This window comes from Penicillium atrosanguineum, assembly GCF_028827265.1.
Source record: "Penicillium atrosanguineum strain IBT 20685 chromosome Unknown utg000007l_segment0_segment0, whole genome shotgun sequence".
NCBI classification, from domain to species: Eukaryota; Fungi; Ascomycota; class Eurotiomycetes; order Eurotiales; family Aspergillaceae; genus Penicillium; species Penicillium atrosanguineum.
In genome coordinates this window covers 2,924,819-2,942,423 of record NW_026623139.1, presented here as the reverse complement: position 1 = coordinate 2,942,423, position 17,605 = coordinate 2,924,819, and the positions used below count along the sequence as shown (strand labels likewise).

At 52.5% G+C, this 17,605-nt stretch overlaps 9 protein-coding genes across 9 annotated transcripts; 5 read left to right on the top strand and 4 right to left on the bottom strand.

The window, feature by feature from the left end:
• Positions 1-1,392: 1,392 nt before the first annotated feature.
• Positions 1,393-3,716, top strand: N7443_009314 (uncharacterized protein; the record flags this gene model as incomplete). The annotated part of the gene is made up of 2 exons (XM_056889370.1): positions 1,393-1,870; positions 1,936-3,716. 2 exons carry the CDS (start codon positions 1,393-1,395, stop codon positions 3,714-3,716), a joined length of 2,259 nt encoding a protein of 752 aa, XP_056738672.1.
• Positions 3,717-4,200: 484 nt separating this feature from the next.
• On the top strand, positions 4,201-5,637 carry N7443_009313 (splicing factor ESS-2 family protein; the record flags this gene model as incomplete). The annotated part of the gene is made up of 1 exon (XM_056889369.1): positions 4,201-5,637. The coding sequence occupies one exon, from the start codon at positions 4,201-4,203 to the stop codon at positions 5,635-5,637; it is 1,437 nt and encodes a 478-aa protein (XP_056738671.1).
• Positions 5,638-5,859: 222 nt separating this feature from the next.
• Positions 5,860-7,086, bottom strand: N7443_009312 (zinc-dependent alcohol dehydrogenase family protein; the record flags this gene model as incomplete). The annotated part of the gene is made up of 4 exons (XM_056889368.1): positions 5,860-6,037; positions 6,126-6,480; positions 6,540-6,621; positions 6,676-7,086. The coding sequence occupies 4 exons, from the start codon at positions 7,084-7,086 to the stop codon at positions 5,860-5,862; spliced, it is 1,026 nt and encodes a 341-aa protein (XP_056738670.1).
• Positions 7,087-7,915: 829 nt separating this feature from the next.
• N7443_009311 (uncharacterized protein) lies at positions 7,916-8,530 on the top strand (the record flags this gene model as incomplete). Its single annotated transcript, XM_056889367.1, has 1 exon — positions 7,916-8,530. The coding sequence occupies one exon, from the start codon at positions 7,916-7,918 to the stop codon at positions 8,528-8,530; it is 615 nt and encodes a 204-aa protein (XP_056738669.1).
• A 99-nt stretch (positions 8,531-8,629) lies between these two features.
• On the bottom strand, positions 8,630-10,557 carry N7443_009310 (MID1 family protein; the record flags this gene model as incomplete). Its single annotated transcript, XM_056889366.1, has 2 exons — positions 8,630-9,300; positions 9,354-10,557. 2 exons carry the CDS (start codon positions 10,555-10,557, stop codon positions 8,630-8,632), a joined length of 1,875 nt encoding a protein of 624 aa, XP_056738668.1.
• Positions 10,558-11,080: 523 nt separating this feature from the next.
• Positions 11,081-13,048, bottom strand: N7443_009309 (magnesium transporter CorA family protein; the record flags this gene model as incomplete). The annotated part of the gene is made up of 1 exon (XM_056889365.1): positions 11,081-13,048. The coding sequence occupies one exon, from the start codon at positions 13,046-13,048 to the stop codon at positions 11,081-11,083; it is 1,968 nt and encodes a 655-aa protein (XP_056738667.1).
• Positions 13,049-14,550: 1,502 nt separating this feature from the next.
• N7443_009308 (homoserine kinase) lies at positions 14,551-15,738 on the top strand (the record flags this gene model as incomplete). Its single annotated transcript, XM_056889364.1, has 3 exons — positions 14,551-14,971; positions 15,043-15,341; positions 15,394-15,738. The coding sequence occupies 3 exons, from the start codon at positions 14,551-14,553 to the stop codon at positions 15,736-15,738; spliced, it is 1,065 nt and encodes a 354-aa protein (XP_056738666.1).
• Positions 15,739-16,379: 641 nt separating this feature from the next.
• On the top strand, positions 16,380-16,806 carry N7443_009307 (signal peptidase complex subunit 1; the record flags this gene model as incomplete). Its single annotated transcript, XM_056889363.1, has 3 exons — positions 16,380-16,427; positions 16,492-16,551; positions 16,606-16,806. 3 exons carry the CDS (start codon positions 16,380-16,382, stop codon positions 16,804-16,806), a joined length of 309 nt encoding a protein of 102 aa, XP_056738665.1.
• Positions 16,807-17,090: 284 nt separating this feature from the next.
• Positions 17,091-17,602, bottom strand: N7443_009306 (SCF ubiquitin ligase complex subunit HRT1; the record flags this gene model as incomplete). Its single annotated transcript, XM_056889362.1, has 4 exons — positions 17,091-17,189; positions 17,245-17,315; positions 17,366-17,444; positions 17,498-17,602. 4 exons carry the CDS (start codon positions 17,600-17,602, stop codon positions 17,091-17,093), a joined length of 354 nt encoding a protein of 117 aa, XP_056738664.1.
• Between the last annotated feature and the right edge of the window lie 3 nt (positions 17,603-17,605).

Here is a 17,605-nt window from a genome sequence, read left to right as displayed (position 1 = left end):
CACTCCGTATACTCCGGACTAGAGCTAGATGCAAAGTCTGTGACTCGAATTGGGGACTCCCTTGTTTCGATCAACTCGCCCCGGTCCCGCTTAGTCCCCCCCCTCGCGCACACGAGGGAATGGCTGAGCATGACGATGTTCGGCTTGTATCCGTAAGGCTTGGGCTCCTCTTTGGCTTACATGTCTATCTTACCATACCCCCCGTACTTGACTCGTCTGTTATCAGTAAGCCTCCCCGAGGCTAGAGGCTACAGACTATAGGTTACAAGCTACAAGCTACATGCTACATGCTACATGCTACAAGCTACAAGCTGCAAACTAAAACCTCAAACCCCTAGTCTGAGACACGCCTCAATGTTCTCCCATCGGTGAGTTCCGGGGGAATTGCGCCTGCATCAACGGGGGTTGGACCAGGGGGGAACACGCAAGGGCCAGATAACAAGACCGGCAGCCTCCGATCCGATAAGACCATAGATCACGTTCGCTTGCACTGTATATTAGGAGAGATGGACAGAGATCATCCCCACCGAGAACGTTCGATCGGAGCCCTACATAGGACTAAGGACTAAGTTTAGTTACGGGGCAATGGCGAAACGAGAGATTTTGAGACGAAAGCCGTTAGCAGCCGAGGCTGCGCTAGTGGCGCGGGGAATAGCACTCAGGCGAATAGTCGAGAACAGGATATAGTACGGTAGTATTCGACTGCATATTTCACATTCTTCCCTATAGCCCCTAACCCCAACCCCAACCTCAACCTCGGGATTCCATGGGATCGGATCCATGGAACCTGGGAAAACGTAGGGTTCACCTGTAAGGTAACCTAGGTGCGTACACACTGTACGGACGGGTAACGCACGCTGATTGTTACTGAACCGGGTTAAGCGGAACCCCACGTTCAAACACACACGTTCAGACAGGCCCCAAGCCCCTGGTGCAGGGTACGCACTAACCCGTGGACTCCGTTCCATTTTAGGTATCGAGGACCATGGAACGAGACCATCCGTGTTATGTGTCAATTCTCTATTTACCCTTTTGATCTATCTTCGAGCGATCTATGATCGGGTAGCATAGCATGTAGACTGGTATAGGGGTTCAAATCTAGACTCAGCTAAGCTTAGCTTTGACAGAAGCCAATTTTACTCCTCTTGTGCAACGGGAGCTGGAGACACTAGGACACTAGGACACTAGGACACTGGACTGGACATCAATCGCCCCTGAACGGCTCCACCCGCGTATCGCGTCTGGTATCGTAAGTCTCGTTTTAGTTATAGGTCGCTTGCTCCCCCATTCTGTCTTCTAACCGTCGCTGTCGCGGTTCATGCTTTCCCTGAATATCATGAAACAGGCGCTGTCCTCCTATTTCACTACTTAAATTGGGGGCAGTTTCTCATCATGCTACCCCAGCCAACATTCTCGCCTGGCATGACTGGCCAGTGGGAGGAGGACGGGCACAGCGACCCTCCGTCCACCCGTTCTTCGAATGATGCCCCTGACCATATGTCTCATATTCGATCTAGGTCGACGGCACACGCTGATAGCCCTAAGAGGCTGTCCGTGTTCAGTGGCCGCTCTCGCAGTAATACGACCACCTCCACGTCGTCCCGTCGTTCGCCCGGTTCCTCCATGACCTCCGTTGACAGCTCCGTCCCGTCTCAAGATGAGCGGACTACGTCCGCTATAGGTATGCGCCCGGAGAAGGATCGTTCACGCTCTTTTCTCGCTCGTGGAAGCCGCATTCTTCGCCGACAGGGCAGCAAGATCAACATCGTCGCCACGCTGGATGAGGAAGACGAAATCGATCGTGAGGCCCAGCAACCCAAGATGGACAAACCTGATATGTTTGGCCGCCGTGCCCGGCGCACTGACAATCGTAAGTGGTGGTTTATTGAGAGCATCCCAATTGAGTTTCGAGTTCAATTGACTGATCATATGCAGATGAACGCCTGAAGAGCCTCATCTCCGATCCGTTCGACTTTCACCATCTGACCCATACGAGCCCCTCACAGTTCCCAGGGTTGGAATTGACCCGTGAGAACGACCTCGTCACCGAATTCTCCGTCATTCGCGCATCTCAACGGCCCGAAGCTGTTCTTAAGGGCATCCGTGCCGACGACATTCACTTCCGCAATTTCTCCACTGAAGACTTGGCTGCGTATGGCACCGCCACCACAGCTGATGCGCCTACTCCTCAGAGCCCTCCAGGCTCGCCTGCGGCGTCGGGCTCGACCAGTCCCACCAGTCATATTCGAAGGGAATCTCGCACCTTTGAGAACTTCTCGCGCCCGGCTTCGAGATATCCCCGATCCTGCCCTACCACACCGCCGCCCCCAAGCGTCCCGGAAAGTGAATCGGAAACTGATGAGCCGGCGCCTCGTGCAATTGACGAGATTTTGGGCCTGTCGTCGGGTCAGACTTACCTCGACTACATGGAATCCGCTCCCTCCCCACAACTTGAGTTTGGCCCGGACCTGAATGATAAACAGCCGCGTGCATACTCCATGAGCAGTCACTATAGCCTGGATGATGTACCAGAAGAGGAGGAAGCTACTCGGCTGTGGGAAGCTAGCCCAGACGCAAGCACCGACTACGCCCATTCCCGCTCTACCTCGCAGGTGAGCCCAGGGACGGTTGAGCCTCGCTCGTGCAGTGTCCCTCCCAAGGCACCGCTTTCGATTTTCGTGGCCGAGGAACTATCGCGAAAGTTCTCTGAAGCTCTCGGTTCGCCGACCCTCCCTCAAACCCTCCCCAGCTCGTCCCCCAATGCCCATGGGGAGATCACTCCCCCGGGCAAGTCGGGCGTCCACCAATTCTCGTATGAGGATGAACTATACGATTCGTGGGATGCAGATATCGACTATTGCTATGAGCATGCGGCCGAATCCACGTCCGACTTTGACTGGTCGCGGACATCTTTTGAGGAAGCTCAGCGTCCCAAGACCAGCGTGGCTTGCAGCGACGAGTCCTTGCTCGGAGCCCCCAAGACCCGCCATCTGCAGCCGAGTCCGCTGAGCACCTCCACACTTCCCACGCCGGATCTGGACTCGAGTCCAGCACGTTCGTCAACATTGCACTCGGCTGTCACTCCTTCAACCACCGAATTCGAGCGGGATTTCATGACCGCGCGCACGAGCGAGTACTTCCAGCCTGTCGCTTCCACCCTGTCCAAGCAGATCAACCAGGAGACTCTGTACGAGGACTACATCACAACCGATGCGCAATCAGATCAACACTTCCCTTTCCACCAGGGAATGATGGCTTCTGATAACCCCGTCTCTCCGCGGAGCAGCTTCTCGCCCATCAGCAAGTGTAACTCCCAGGAGAGCTTGATGCTCTCCCGTGCAGCTTCCATCGCCCGCAAGCACCGCTCCTCCGTGTCCACCACCAGCGTGCCGGAGCTGATCCACAGCCTGTCCAGCAGCCGCGAGCTGATGCCCACCGATAGGCTGACTGCCAGCGAAACTCTCAACCGCCCCCCCTCTGCTCACCACCGCCAGACTAAGAGTCTCGAGGCTCATCTGCTGCTCCAAGCAGGCAGCAACAATGTCTCCGCCTCCGATCTGAGTCTCTCTTCTTTGACCCATGACCGGGCTAAGTCCATCTCCGAGGTGGATGTTCACCCTGTCGACTTCCCTCTCCCCTCGGTTCCCTCTAAGAACCCAACTCGCCCAAAGAAGACCCGCAAGTCTTCCTACTCTCTGTTCCCCACAGCCCAATGAGGCTCCTCTGCTCTATCCGCAAAAATCTTCTTCGCATATCTCTGCCATTCTCTCGCTCCTCGGATAGAGCCATCACGAGTCCACGATCTGTTTCCTATATCTGTCAGCCTTGTTTTATGTTTTTTATATACGTTTCCATCGTTTCTCTCGATGCATTTCTCAGCGATTTTCTGGTTTGGTGTCTGGCCCTGGGACAAAAGCACTGGAAAAGAGGGTTGGGAAGGGATGGATTGGGACATTCGCTATCTGTTTCTCTTTGTGACCATAGAAGCCATGGGTGAATATCGTGGTATTGAATCTGACTGAGTGATAAGTCAAGACCTTGTTCTTAGTAGCGTATAGCTGTATAGCGCATCACGTATAGATCTGGTATCGTACTTGGTTTAAAACGGATCGAGGTGGAGTGCATCCTTGGCTGGTCATATGACCTCAGACTATCTTATCTCAGCTTCACCTTTCACCACCTCACCTTGACTCAACGACCATGGCATCCCCTCCGTCCCAAGCGCTGGCCAAGCGATCGGGGGGTGAGCTCATGGCCCCTCCTCCAGCGCCAAAGCGAATTAAACGCCCCGCTACCGTCCTCGATGAAGATGTCTACACATCCGCCCTCTCCCACATCATCGCCCGCGACTTTTTCCCAGGCTTGCTAGAGAATAAGGCCAAGCAGGAATATCTCGACGCTCTCGAGTCAAACGACAATGAATGGATTAAAAGCTCCAAGAAAAGGCTCGCCAGTGTCATGCGCACGCCAACGCCCGGATCGAATGCGCGCCAAAAGACAGACGCCGGGTCTGTCGCTGGGACACCGCATCATATGCCCAGTCGGGCAGATGAAACCCCCCGTGGTTGGGGAGGCGATACGCCTATGTCTGTTTCTTCGAATGCTACAGAGAGAAAAGATTTGGAGGTTCCTGATGTTTCGAACATGGGACTGCTCGCTTTCCAGGCGAAGTACACCAGCGAAGACAACGAATCCTTCAATAAGGTTCTGGACAAGCAAAATACGAAGAAGAGGGAGAAATACGCCTGGCTTTGGAATCAGAACAAGGTTCCGTCTGCGCGACAAATCGCCCATCATCAACGTGAAGCAAAGCGCATTGCCGCGCAGGGTGGCAACCCCGAGACCGCCCTCATCAAGCAAGACGACGCACCAGCTCTCAAAACCGACCTCAGTGCACGACCTGCTAGACCAGACGCCTGGAACTCTCGTCCTGACAACTCGCTCATGTTTCTCCCTTCCTCGGTCGAGGATACGCACGAAACTCTCCACCAGAAAGCAGAGACAGCCTCTCGCGCAGGTCCAAAGCGCACATTATACCAAAACACACGCCTCCTAGACGCCGACGCTGCAGCCGCAGCAGACGCAACAAACAAAATCCCGCCATCCCCATCGCTCTCCGCCATACAAGACGCCATCGCCGGTCGCCCACGTCTCAGCGAGTCCGAAGCAGCATCCGCATTCGCAGGCAGCGAAACACCCCGCGTAAACGGCTATGCCTTTGTCGACGAAGATGAATCCGAGCCTGAGCCTGAAGCCGAGCCCGCTGGCTCTCTTGAAGCCGACTGGCGTCTCCTAGGATCCAGCGACTCTACTCCAAATCCATTCCAGATCGGCGAAACGCGCAAACGCGAAGCACTACACCACCGTATGGTTGATCGCGTCGCACGGAATAAACGTGCTGAGAAGGCTGCACGGACTACCAAGACGCCTGTCGCGACGCCGCGCTTCGCTAGTAGCCCGCGCATTGATTTCGGGCTGCGGTCTAGCCCGACGCCTGGCTCCTCGGTTGGTTCGAAGATGTTAACCCCTGCTGCGCAGAAACTTCTGAATCAGGTCGGGAGTACGCCGAGAGCTTCAGGATCGAAGTCAAAGTCGGGGTTGGGGAATATGTGGACTCCGACACCGCGACGGATGTGATGATGCATTATGACCATGTTACCGATACTCATACCGATACCACGGGGGCGTTTCTTTACTTTCCATGAATGATAGATGTGTAGATATCAATTGATGGCCATAACTACCATTAAGAATATGAACAAAAATCTGCATCTGAATTCGGCCACTAACACTTAACACTAAACTAAGAAAGCGTTCTAATTCAACCCTAACCCACCCAACCACCTTCCAAAGCCAACCTCACATCCTAATTATAACCTTCCCTGTATGCTTAGCAGCATACAGGTAATCAAAAGCATCCTGGCTTTCTTCGAACGAAAACACCCTCTTGTCCAAAAGCGGTTTCAGTGAAACCTCCCTCTCACTCAAGAAATCGCACAGATTCTTCTGATCGATCTTCGATCCAACTGAAATCCCCCTATAGATCCCAATTAGCACCAAGCGCATAAGTCAACAGCACAAAATAAAACAATAAAGAAAGTAGCGGGGAGGGGGGATAGACATACCGAATAGTAGCACTCTTCCCCAAAGTAGGCCCCATCAAATTAGGAACCTGTGCAGCCTCAAACCCGCCCAAGAACCCAACTAGAGAAACAAGACCCCTTCTAGCGAGACTCGATAGACTTCGAGATATAGTCGTCACGCCTACGTTTTCAATGACGATATCCACACCTCGGTTTGTTAGGCGGTGCACTTCTTCGTCCCAGTTTGGATGGGTGGTGTAGTTGATTGTGGAGATTGCGCCTGGTGGTCCGATGGATAGGGCGTGGGATAGTTTATTGTCGGAAGAGGATGTGATTATTGGGTGGATGCCCGAGGCTAAGGAGAGGATTAGGGCGAAGATGCTTACGCCGCCGGTTCCTGGAGTTGGATTAGGTCAGTACGGGGTTTGGTTTGTAGAGATGGATGAGATCGGATACCTTGGAGGAGAGCTGTGCCGCTAGATCGGGGCATGTCGAGCGCTTTCCAGGCTGTGGTTCCGGCACAGGTGATACACGCAGCCTGATTCATCTTGTCTTAGCACTGAACTCGATAGGCTGGATGATAGAGGCATACTTCTTCCCAAGATAAATACCCCGGTAAAGGTAGCAAGACATCTTGCTCGAAAACAGCGCATTGTCTCAATACCCCGTCGACATCACCACCCAATGTCCTCGTCTCATCCTCCGTGGCGGTAAGATTGTTTAGATCGAAGATCGGAGCAACGTGATCGCCAATCTTGAACTGGTTTACTTCGGGCCCGATTTCGATGACCTCGGCGGCGCAGTCTGAGGCTGGGATTCCGTGTGGGATGACTTCTATGGGATACTTTCCGTCCATCATTGCTACATCTCTGTAGTTGAGGGAGACGGCATGGATGCGGAGGAGGACTTCGGTTGGTTTGAGAGGTGGGATGGTTTCGGTTACTGAGATGAGGGTTTGGAAGCCTGGGTTTGTGCTGCGGCGGTAGGCTTTGTAGGTTGTCATTTTGATCGCTGAATTAGTTCTGGATGAAGAGATGGTTTGGATGGTCGTTTGATTCTTTGTAGATGTCGACTTGGGGCGTTTCTTATAGTTAAGTGAGCTTTGGAATTATTAATGCATTGTATAGGCAGCTGATAAATGGATGGTGGGATAGGTGGGATGCTTTCCAAGTGCTACTGCCGTGGTGAGATGACAGATCTACTTCCCTCCATGTAAGTCTGTCCGGTCTCCCACTTTCATCCCACCCGCACTCGATTTTGCCGCTTTGCCACTTGGGGGATACATAGACATGTATGAGTTGTCCCATGCTTTCCGTTTCTGGGAGATTCCCATACAATGGGCAATTTGGAAAGAATCGGTTGCTCCAGGAACGCAAGTTCATTTCCGTATGATATGTAACTAAATGTAAATCCCTATTTGCGTGTCGGTGACCTCTTTGTCGATATCTCCACGATGATGCTCTTAAGTCTTCCAACAAGCCTAGGAAGACTCTGAACACAGCCGAGGTATTGCAAGGGCATTCCAATATGATCTAAGCTCTACAGTCCCGATGCGGTGGTGGGTATAAGTTCGGAGATCCCATCGGGACGAGCAGGAACGACACCCGAGATTCTCCCGGCCCGAACTCGGTCCACCTTCAACTTCAATCGCATGCCATTCAAATCCAGTTTAAACCCATAATCAACCCGGAAATATACACAGCAGGTAAATACCTAAACAAAACAGATTTCTCGACCGTATCACTAACCCACTCATAGGTGTAAACCACCTTACCTGGCTGATATCAGATCGTGTCTCATGCACTAGTGGACCGATATCTGCATTGTGCAGCATGAGCACCGACTCAAACACCGGCCCGCAAGGCTCGGATTCAACAGCTATACCCGGTACTCCTTGCACGGGTACTGCTACGCAAGACACGACCTCAGACGTGGTTTCAAATGCACCGGATGAGAAGCCTCAGAGTCAATCTGGACCAGGGCCTCTCCTTACTTCGCTATGGTCACCTTTCCGTTCGATGTTGCATATTTCATCACCGAATACGACAGAGGTATCGACTGAGACAAATAAAGATACAGTTCAGATTTCAACGCCATCCGGCTCCACGAAAGAGCCAGAGCCAGAGCCAGAGCCAGAGCCAGAACCAGAACCAGAACCAGAACCTTATTATGCACCGAAACAAACACCAACTTTCAAACGTCTTGCGAAACTTCGTTTAAGCGGGACGAGAGAAAAGCAACTTACTCGTGCTGCTTCTCGTGCTCACAACGACCCCCCGCCTCCACCAGGCTTGGGACTGTGCTGTGGTAGCTCTTGCGACCCCTGTGTGACTGAGCTCTGGAGACAGGAGAGGGATACATGGAGAGAGAGATGGGGAGACCACGCCATTGAAGATAATGATACAGATACAGATAAAGTCAAAGACAAAAAAGAATTAGAGTGGTGACCAATAACCTATGCATCCTATAGACTCTCAAATAGAGAAAAGAACCTAAACGTAAACATGAATCATTCGCTATGGATCTGTACAAAGACTCGTTAAACACTACCACAAAGACCACCAAAGACCCCAAATCCCAACCAACAGATAAACACTTCCCCAAACACCCATCTTCGCTCCAATATTCAGATAATAAGCTGCCCCAAGATAACTACACGTAATATCCCCATTCGCATCCCGGTACCCGTAACTCGAGTTCGCCCATGACCCGGTAGGACACCCGAACCCAAGAGACATAGGACAATCCTTCACAAGTGTATGACAGACGTCCAGACACGGCAGAATCTCTTTGTACGGACCCGGTTTGATCTCCGTATCAATAAGTTGATTTCTCGAAGAGTTCGTAGCAACAGATTGTCTATACGGACTCTCGGCTGGAAGTGAAGTGCCGTTGATAAAATCCTGTCCGGCGTTGCGCACCATTAGATAGGAGGCGTTGTTGCTGTAGTCTGCGCAGCGGGGGATTCGGACGCTACAGAGCCATTGTTTGTAGGCGCGCGCGCAGTCTTCACAGCCGACTGTAAGAGAGAACATTGATTCTTGATCGGTGTCGCACTGGATTTGTTGGAGAGAGTAATTGAAGTTTGTGTAGTAGGTTTGGGCGTTTTTGTCGTAGATGTCGCGGAGGGCGGAGACGTTGAGTTTTGGGTTGGAAGGGACGGCGTAGGCTACTTCCGAGCAGAATGTAAGGTTGAATAGGACGGCGCAGTTATCATCTGGGTGGTGGTTAGTGATGTGTCTATTTATGTGATGAAATGGGTGTGCGAACCGGCTTTAGTGGTAAAATTCATGGGCATCCATACTTTCCCACCGCCCCCGATGACGCCGTTGCCGGATAGTGTTGAGTTGCCTACCATCGCGAGAATCCCGTCGTACGTGGAACTTCGGTTGAGGCCGGTGATGTAGAACTGCTCTTTGGGTTGGTTTCCTAGTCCTCGACTGGTCATACCTACTTCGACCGAGTTGCTGATTCGTCCCACCTGCGACAAGTCGTCCAAGGCGCAAAACGACCGTTCCAGACCGGCAAGCGCCGTGTTGTTGATATTGTGCGCAAACATGGTATACGGAGGCGTAATGTTCATCCACTGCTCATAGTTCGTTGAGCCGGGATCAGACTGGGTCAGATTGTCCGTGACCAAAAGCGCGGCGGAGTGATCTGCGTCGACAAAGTAAAGGAACGGGTCATCGTCGTCAACCGAATGGAAGAAAGCGTCAATGGAAGCAGCGATCTGGTAATTGTAGGAGCCAGAGTATGCCGTTGAGTTCGGCGCTGTGACTCCAATGTAGACATCACTGTCTGCATCGAATGCAATTCCAACATAACCACCCGATGCAGTGGTCTTGTTCTGTAGCGAGTCGTTTTTCCCAGGCCCAGGCTCCTCCAGCCCCTCCGAAACAGAGACATACACCTCTAACTGGGGAAACGAGCCCGAGTCAGCAGTACTGTTCGTAGTCGGTTTACTGCAGGTCGTCAACGACAGATAGAGCGTTGTGGAGCGCTTCTCCAAATTCCGTTTCCGCAAGTCATGTTCAATCTCCGTCGACTCATCTAGACTCCGCGAACTCAAGTTCGCAGGGAGGCCCTTTCCCGCCACGCCATGCTTTCCATTCACCACACTCGAAGTAATATACCAATACTGTGTGGCTCCAGCGTTGATGGTCGCGCTCTGGAAGTCATTGTTGGCTAACGATGTGCCCGACGCAGGGTATCGTCGCACCAGGTCCAGCCCGTTTGACTCCCCATTCTCATCCACGCTGTCTCGGAGCTCGAGCCCATTAAACGAGTCCAGCGCAAAAGGCAGTCCTGCTCCATCGCTGACGACAGGCCCGCCGACGTTCAGGGTCTCGGCTCCGACGCCATGGATTGAATCGCCCTGTGCGTGGGCAGTGGGTAGACTAGCGAGGACGAGGAGGAAGGTGGTAATGACTGTTGCAGTCAGGCAGTACTGCAGGGTTATGGAGAGTAATCGCATGGAAAGTCGATTGGCGAGTGGAACTGCGCATGGGAGTTTCTCAGGAGATGAGGCGCAACCGAACAGATCAAGGATCAAGGATCAAGGACGAGCGGCGAAATCGCACACCAGCTGGAGACCTTTTCCTAAGTGTAATACCTTCAGCGGCATGTATTCGGCTGGCGAGATGTTTTGGAGAAAGAGGAGCGGTGCTATCGCGGAAGCCTTATCGAGTTGCTGCCTGGGTGCCTTGCTCCACTTGACGCGTGTCAGTCTCGATCATTTTAGTTGATTCTATTTACGAATGTACATGCGTGTAACTCATTAAAGACTCCAGAACAAAGATATTATAGGTAGCGATGTATTTTCAGAGCAAAAAAAGCTATTTGAGTGTAACAAAAGACAAATGTACTTGACTGGCAGAACGCTCACAGAGCCGCCGTCAATTCGAAATGAATAATATCAACACGTGGCAGGTCAGAAGAATCACAGCAGAATTGAGCAAGAAAGGGAGCAAAGAAAACAAAAAAAATGACAGAAAAGTTTAAACCAGCTTCTGCCAGCGAGCAAGGGCCATACTGACGACGACAATGCCTCCCATCACGCCCAGGATGCCGTAGAACCAGACAAGTCCAGGGGTGTCTTTACCAGGTACATTGACGTTCATACCGAAAAGACCACAGATCAGGTTCATAGGAACCAGAATGGTGGCAATAAGAGTGACCTTGCTGAGAACCTTGTTGACGTGGTTGCCCAGCGCGATGTTGGTCACGTTCAGCTGAGCAAGATAGTTGGTGTGCGAACGGCTGAGCATCTTCTCGAAGTGGCCCAAGTTGGACATCATTGTCACGACGTGATCCTGAATATCACCCAGGTACAGACCAATGTCACCACGGGGAGTCATCGCGTACTGCTCGTTGCAGCGCTTGGAGAATCCACGAATGACATCTGCCTTACCGCCGAGAAGGCGCATCAAACTCATAACCTTCTTGCGCAGACCACCGATCCGAGGGAGGAACGACTCAAAGTCATCCACTCGAGCGATAAACACGTGGTCTTCGATCGCTTCAGACTCAACCTCCACATCGCGAATCACGGGACCAAAGCTATCGACGATGTCATCGATCATGGCGTAACAGATCCAGTCACTGCTGAGGGACACATAATCACGCAGCTTTCCAATACGCTTACGCACATTAGAGGCATGAGGGTTGTCCACAAAAGAAAAGGTCAAAACGCCGTCGCGGAAAACGACCATGTAGAAGTTGACCGGCTCCAGGAACTCCTCGCTGGTCTTGTCCATCTGATAGAAAGTACGGAAACAGACAAAGTAGTACTGTTTGAATAATTCGACCTTCTCACGGGCTTCCTGGGTCTGAATATCCTCCTGTGTCAAAGGGTGAATGTTGAAGGCCCGTGAGATGGCACCAAGCTCATCTTCAGTAGGGTTAACCACATCGAGCCACCACACACCTCCCTCCGGACCAAGCTGGAACAGATCACGGAAGGTGTCACCAGGGAGAACCAAATCTCCCAGGTCAGCAGCGTGCACTGTGGTTTGAGACTCGGACGAGAAGAATCCAAAGCGAGTGGGTTCGTTGGTGTTCTGAAGGGTCTCCACCATCACCTTCTCATCCATCACCTTGAGGTCCTCAAGTGGTTCATCGAAGTCACCGAACGCTTGGGACGTTCCAGTCGAGTCGGATTTCTTGAACTCGTCCACATCGGAGCCCTTGAGGCCGGGTCGAAGATCGTAAAAGACCCGAGGTTTCCTGCTTTGCGAACTCAGGCTGTGCTTGCGGCGGTTGCCTGCCGTAGCAGCCCTACTTCTCTGGTTCAAAGCGACAAATTCCTCCAGTTCCTCGTAGTCGATGACTGGAATACGACCAGGCTCGTCGTACGTGTGAATGCATGCGTCTTCGGGTGCGACGACAGAGGGATCACCGAGCTGGGGTCGGATGGCGCTAGCGTTGCTGAATGTCGGGCGCCGACACTGGGTACCACCCGAAACGGTGCGCTGCAAAATGGCCTCCAAATCAGGAGGAGCATGGCTGTCCAGCGTGTTAGCCCGCTCACGGCGACGGGGGTCGGCGAAAGCTTCAACCGAGTTGGGCGGCGAAGACGAATGAGCCGACACGGACGAATCTCGGTCAGCATTGGCAAGGTCTTGGTGGCCACAACTGATACGACGCGGGGTGTGGTAGTTGGCGGCAGGGTCGACCGAAAAGCGTCGGCCCAAGTTCATTTCGTCGTCATCAATAATGGCTTGTTCAAAGTCTCGAAAGACCGGAGCGGCCTCTCGGAGAGCGTCCTGTGCCTGAAGCAGGTCAGGGCGGTCCTGCATTTCTCCACCATATCCCTGAGGAACGGTGTCTTGCCGGCTCAAAGGCTCCTGTTGCGGGGCCTCAATGCGTGGCGCGTTCATGTAATGACGGTGATCATCCAGCTCGGGAACCGGAGTGCTGTACCGTGTCAGGGACAGCTCCTTCTCGGAGCGTGCCATGTCGGACATTTTGATTGATGAGATCTGTTTATGACGCCAGATTGGCAGTTTTTCTTTGGGAGATTCGTAATGGTCTTTAAAGTTGCACTTGGCAGCACGACAACCGCAGACGTAGGTCGGTAAGAGGTCCTTTTAGTAACGGCCCTCCATCCATAAGCCAGACCCTTCACGAGGGCCTGGAGTTACCGACAAACGTCTGGCTGCCAAAGTTGGAGGTGGAGGTAAGACAAGTTAGGGGGTCTGGTATCGCCCCCGCAGAAGACCCGGAACTTAGGGCCCGCAAGAGGGTTGAAGAGGGAGGACTGGGTGTAGCGAAGGCCCGCCAACTTGAATAGATGAGACGGCGGGGAGCGCGGCTGCTCCAGAGCTGCTGTTTGGACGCGAAGGTCGCGAATGAGAGGGAGGTCGAGCTGAGAGGCGCAGATTCTTCAACGGGCGTTGAACTGCGGATATCTCAATTGACCGACGAAAAGAGGGATGCTTCTCACTTCGAAAGGTAGCAAGAAGGCTTTGAAAACAGGTGTTGGAATCAAAAGAAGAAGAAAAAAAATAACCTCGTGGGGTTTGACTGGAATGAAAAAGGCGGGAACCGTGAGACGTAGTGGCAAGAGACCAAAAAGGACGCTAAGATGCTTGCGGTGCCACTTTTTACCGTCGGTGGACACCTTGAGTCAAAACTTGGAGACAATCTAGCCCGTCCACCTTTTAAAAAGGTGAATTTGATAAGTTGAAATACAGGAGAAAGGAGAGAGTTGACCCTCCGCGTATAGATAATATAGATTCATTATTCTACCACGTCCAACCGTCAGATATGACGGTGAAAATTTTTCGTGAGCGGGTCAAAGTGCAGACGGCGCCCCCCGACACAGTGGTTAAACCTATTCAGTCCATACTTTACTGAGCCTTCAAATGACTGTGAGGCATTTATTGCCGAATCTATCGGCACATCCTGGTCTTTTTTACGTGGGGCCCTAGGTCTCGTGGCCGTGTCCGAAGTCGTTTTACTCTCCGGTGGCCATGGCGTCGCATGTCTGATTCCCCTATTTGCACTAGTTCAGACAATGAAGAGAGCAAAATAGACACAGAGGACCTTAGGGCTGTTAGTGACCTTCCCAAAGTGCCCAAGTCCATGCATCGGTTGAATCGGTGCCTAAGCTAATGGTTTAGGCGAGTGTCGGTATGGGTCCATGATGTAGGGCTAGTGCCATCATCGCCGGTGACAATCAAAAGTCAAAAACTCGAGGTCAGAAGTCAAAAGGTAGCCAAGAATCCCGCAGTGACATGCATGTGCAGCACACAAGAGATCTCAGTATTAAAAGTCCAATCATGGAGTGTTAGTTGATCAGCTCCACTTGTTCCCCGACGTCGGACCAGCCCAAATTTTTTGGTGCGCCAAGAGTTCCGCATTCGATCGAGTCATAACTCGTAACTCGTAACTCGTTCAGTACCTTATACTGAACCTCTAGGCCATCTTCCAGGTTTTGGACTTACAGAACCAAGTCCAATTCAAGATGGAGTCCTTCGTCATTCGAACTCCTTGCTCCTCGGCCAACATTGGCCCCGGCTTCGATGTGATCGGCCTTGCGCTGTCCCTCCACATGGAACTCCACGTTACCGTCGACTCATCTAAAACCTCGTCCGAGCTTCCCTTGAACTGCGCCATTACCTACGAAGATCTGAGCAAGAGCGCCGAGCAGATCTCTCTCGATCCCGAGGTCAACCTGATCACCCGTGTAGCTTTGTATCTGCTGCGATGCCACGATCAGCGCGCTTTCCCCGTCGAGACCAAAGTACACATTATCAACCCCATTCCGCTAGGTCGGGGTTTGGGATCGTCGGGTACCGCAGTGGTGGCCGGTGTCATGCTGGGCAATGAGGTCGGAAAGCTAGGTTTGAGCAAGGAGCGTCTGCTCGACTACTGCTTGATGATTGGTATGCTAGTATCCCGTCCTGCAACAGAAAGGGATCATCCATTGGAACATTGTGACTAACAATTTTTGCAGAGCGACACCCCGATAACGTGGCCGCCTCACTGTTTGGAGGCTTTGTGGGTACCTACCTCAATGAGCTGAAGCCCGAGGACGTGGCACGGAAAGAGATCCCGCTTAGTGAAGTCCTGCCCGCTCCGGCTGGTGGCATTGATACCGGTTTCAATCCTCCGGAGCCCCCTCTGGGAATTGGTCACTACAGAAAGTTTAACTGGGCCCCCGAAATCAAGGCCATTGCCATCATTCCCGACTTCGTCGTGCCCACCGCCAATGCTCGCAACGTACTCCCAGAGACCTACACCAGAGCCGATGTCGTATGTCACCCTCCACGCTCAGAAATTAGAAACGAAGCTGACAGGTCACCAGGTTTTCAACCTCCAACGCGCGGCCTTGCTCCCCGCGGCGTTGGGAACTTCCCCGCCGGACCCTGATATGATCTTCCTAGCCATGCAGGATAAGGTGCACCAACCATACCGCAAGACGCTGATCCCCGGTCTGACCGAGATTCTGCAATTCATGACCCCGGCCACCCAGCCAGGTCTGCTAGGTATCTGTCTTTCCGGTGCAGGTCCCACCATCCTGGCCCTGGCCACCGATCGATTCACCGAGATTGCAGACCGCATCATCGCTCAGTTCGCCACTAACAACATCACCTGCCAATGGAAGCTCCTCGAGCCTGCACAGGCTGGTACCACCGTGAGCCCCAACTAGATTCGGGACTAACGGTTCCAACTGCGTCATCCGGGGCCGTCCCCTTGGCCCATGACGCGCGCAAAACCATAAGCTCACCAACCGCCTCGAGCCTTGGAAGCACAACGCTAGAACGAGCGAAGAGCTCTTGCGGGTGCTCCTATTTTGGTAATATTTCCACGCCACATCATGGGCCATGTGTTGACGCACGCTTCCTCGGGTTCACCGCTGGTTTGCCAGTCGCGGTGCAGCGTGCATGCACCCGAGACACGGGTGAATTTGCCATTGACCTGCACATCGACTGAATGAAGACTCGTCTCAAGTTCCTGTGAACTGTGCCCCTTGAACCGGTACGAGTACGAGCTGCTATTAGAGATAGACATAGATGAATCATGAACATATATCCACTTGCATTAGTTTGCATAAGTTAATCTGACTTTTAAATCATGCATCCAATTAACTAGATCCCAGGAACTGATATTCAGTTTTACTTGACAATGTTGAAAGAATCCATCCTATAAACGTGGTGAGAATGTGAAGCTCGTAGACTCAGACACTCCAGGCGGAGGCGGTGGGCAGATGACAACATCGCGATAAGCGGCCGCTCCTCAGACCTTCAGGTCGCGACGTGATCGCATATCTGCCATTACATTCTCAACTCAATGGACGAGCTACTTGCACCTCTCCAGGATGCCTTTGAGGGCCAGATTGTTCGTGCCCACCCGTTATCGTCGCCAGCCGCACCCTGGATCCGCCATAGCTAACACATCGCAGGACTTCCACGGTCAACGTCTGGCAGAGATCCTGACCACAGTCTTGTTGGTTCTCTCCGGGGTAAGTCATAGCTGAGTCTACTTTACACACCTCCGCTCATCCACACATCTCTAGGCCATCAGTTTCGTCGTCGGATACATCTACAAGGACATCCACCTCACGCTATGGATTGGTCTCGGTGGCACACTATTCACGGCCCTTGCTGTTATCCCTCCATGGCCCATATACAACCAGAACCCAGAACGGTGGTTAAATTCAGCAGGCGGGAAGGCAGGTGCGCCCAAAGTACTTGTGGACGGGGTCAAGGTGGCTTGAAAGAGATCCAGGATGCTGGATATATGGGTCCAATACACAGCATATCGTGATTTACAAGCACAAGCACGGGAATGGAAAATCTATCGGGCTTTGAGGCCTTTGGTGAATTCATGGCAAATGAGTACCCGAACGCCAGAAAATAAAGCATAACGCAAATCATGTGTCCTCCACGCATCCCCGAGGAATCGTAGCCATTGCGCTTGGGCGACTGCAACTGGACTTCCGGTGTTTTTATTTTTGGTAGTTTCTTTGGTGATTTCTTTTCAACTTCGTGCTTTGTTGCTTTACCGGCCATATTTCTGGAACTCCCAGTCTCGGTTGTCGAGTGGGCAGACCTGGCGGGTCTTCAGCCATCGCGAGATGCAGTGGAAGTGGAATGCGTGCTGGATGGAAGTACCTGTAAGGCCGAGTTTCTCAAGTAGTAGCAGGATAACTCACGTTGCAAATACCCCAGGCGACGGTGCACTCCTCCGTTGTTGATGAGCCTTGGTTGGCTTGACATTCGATGCCTGTCGCTGGTTAGTATTGTGCTGATGGATATGAATAAAACTCGACATACACAGGTCCATGATGTGGTTTCGGCAAATAGCACAGTTGTCTACCACGATATCCCAAGCCCAGAGGGCCACGGCGTTCCACTGGGAGAGGGTCAGTCTCACGATTCGAAGTGGCTCCCAAGGTAGATTTGTACCTTTTTGACCTCAAACTTCTTTTTGCCATCACTGGAGTCCTTAACAACCGCCTTTCCTTTGGACGAGGCGCCCGCAGTAGAGTCCTTCATCTCCACGTCGGCCATGGT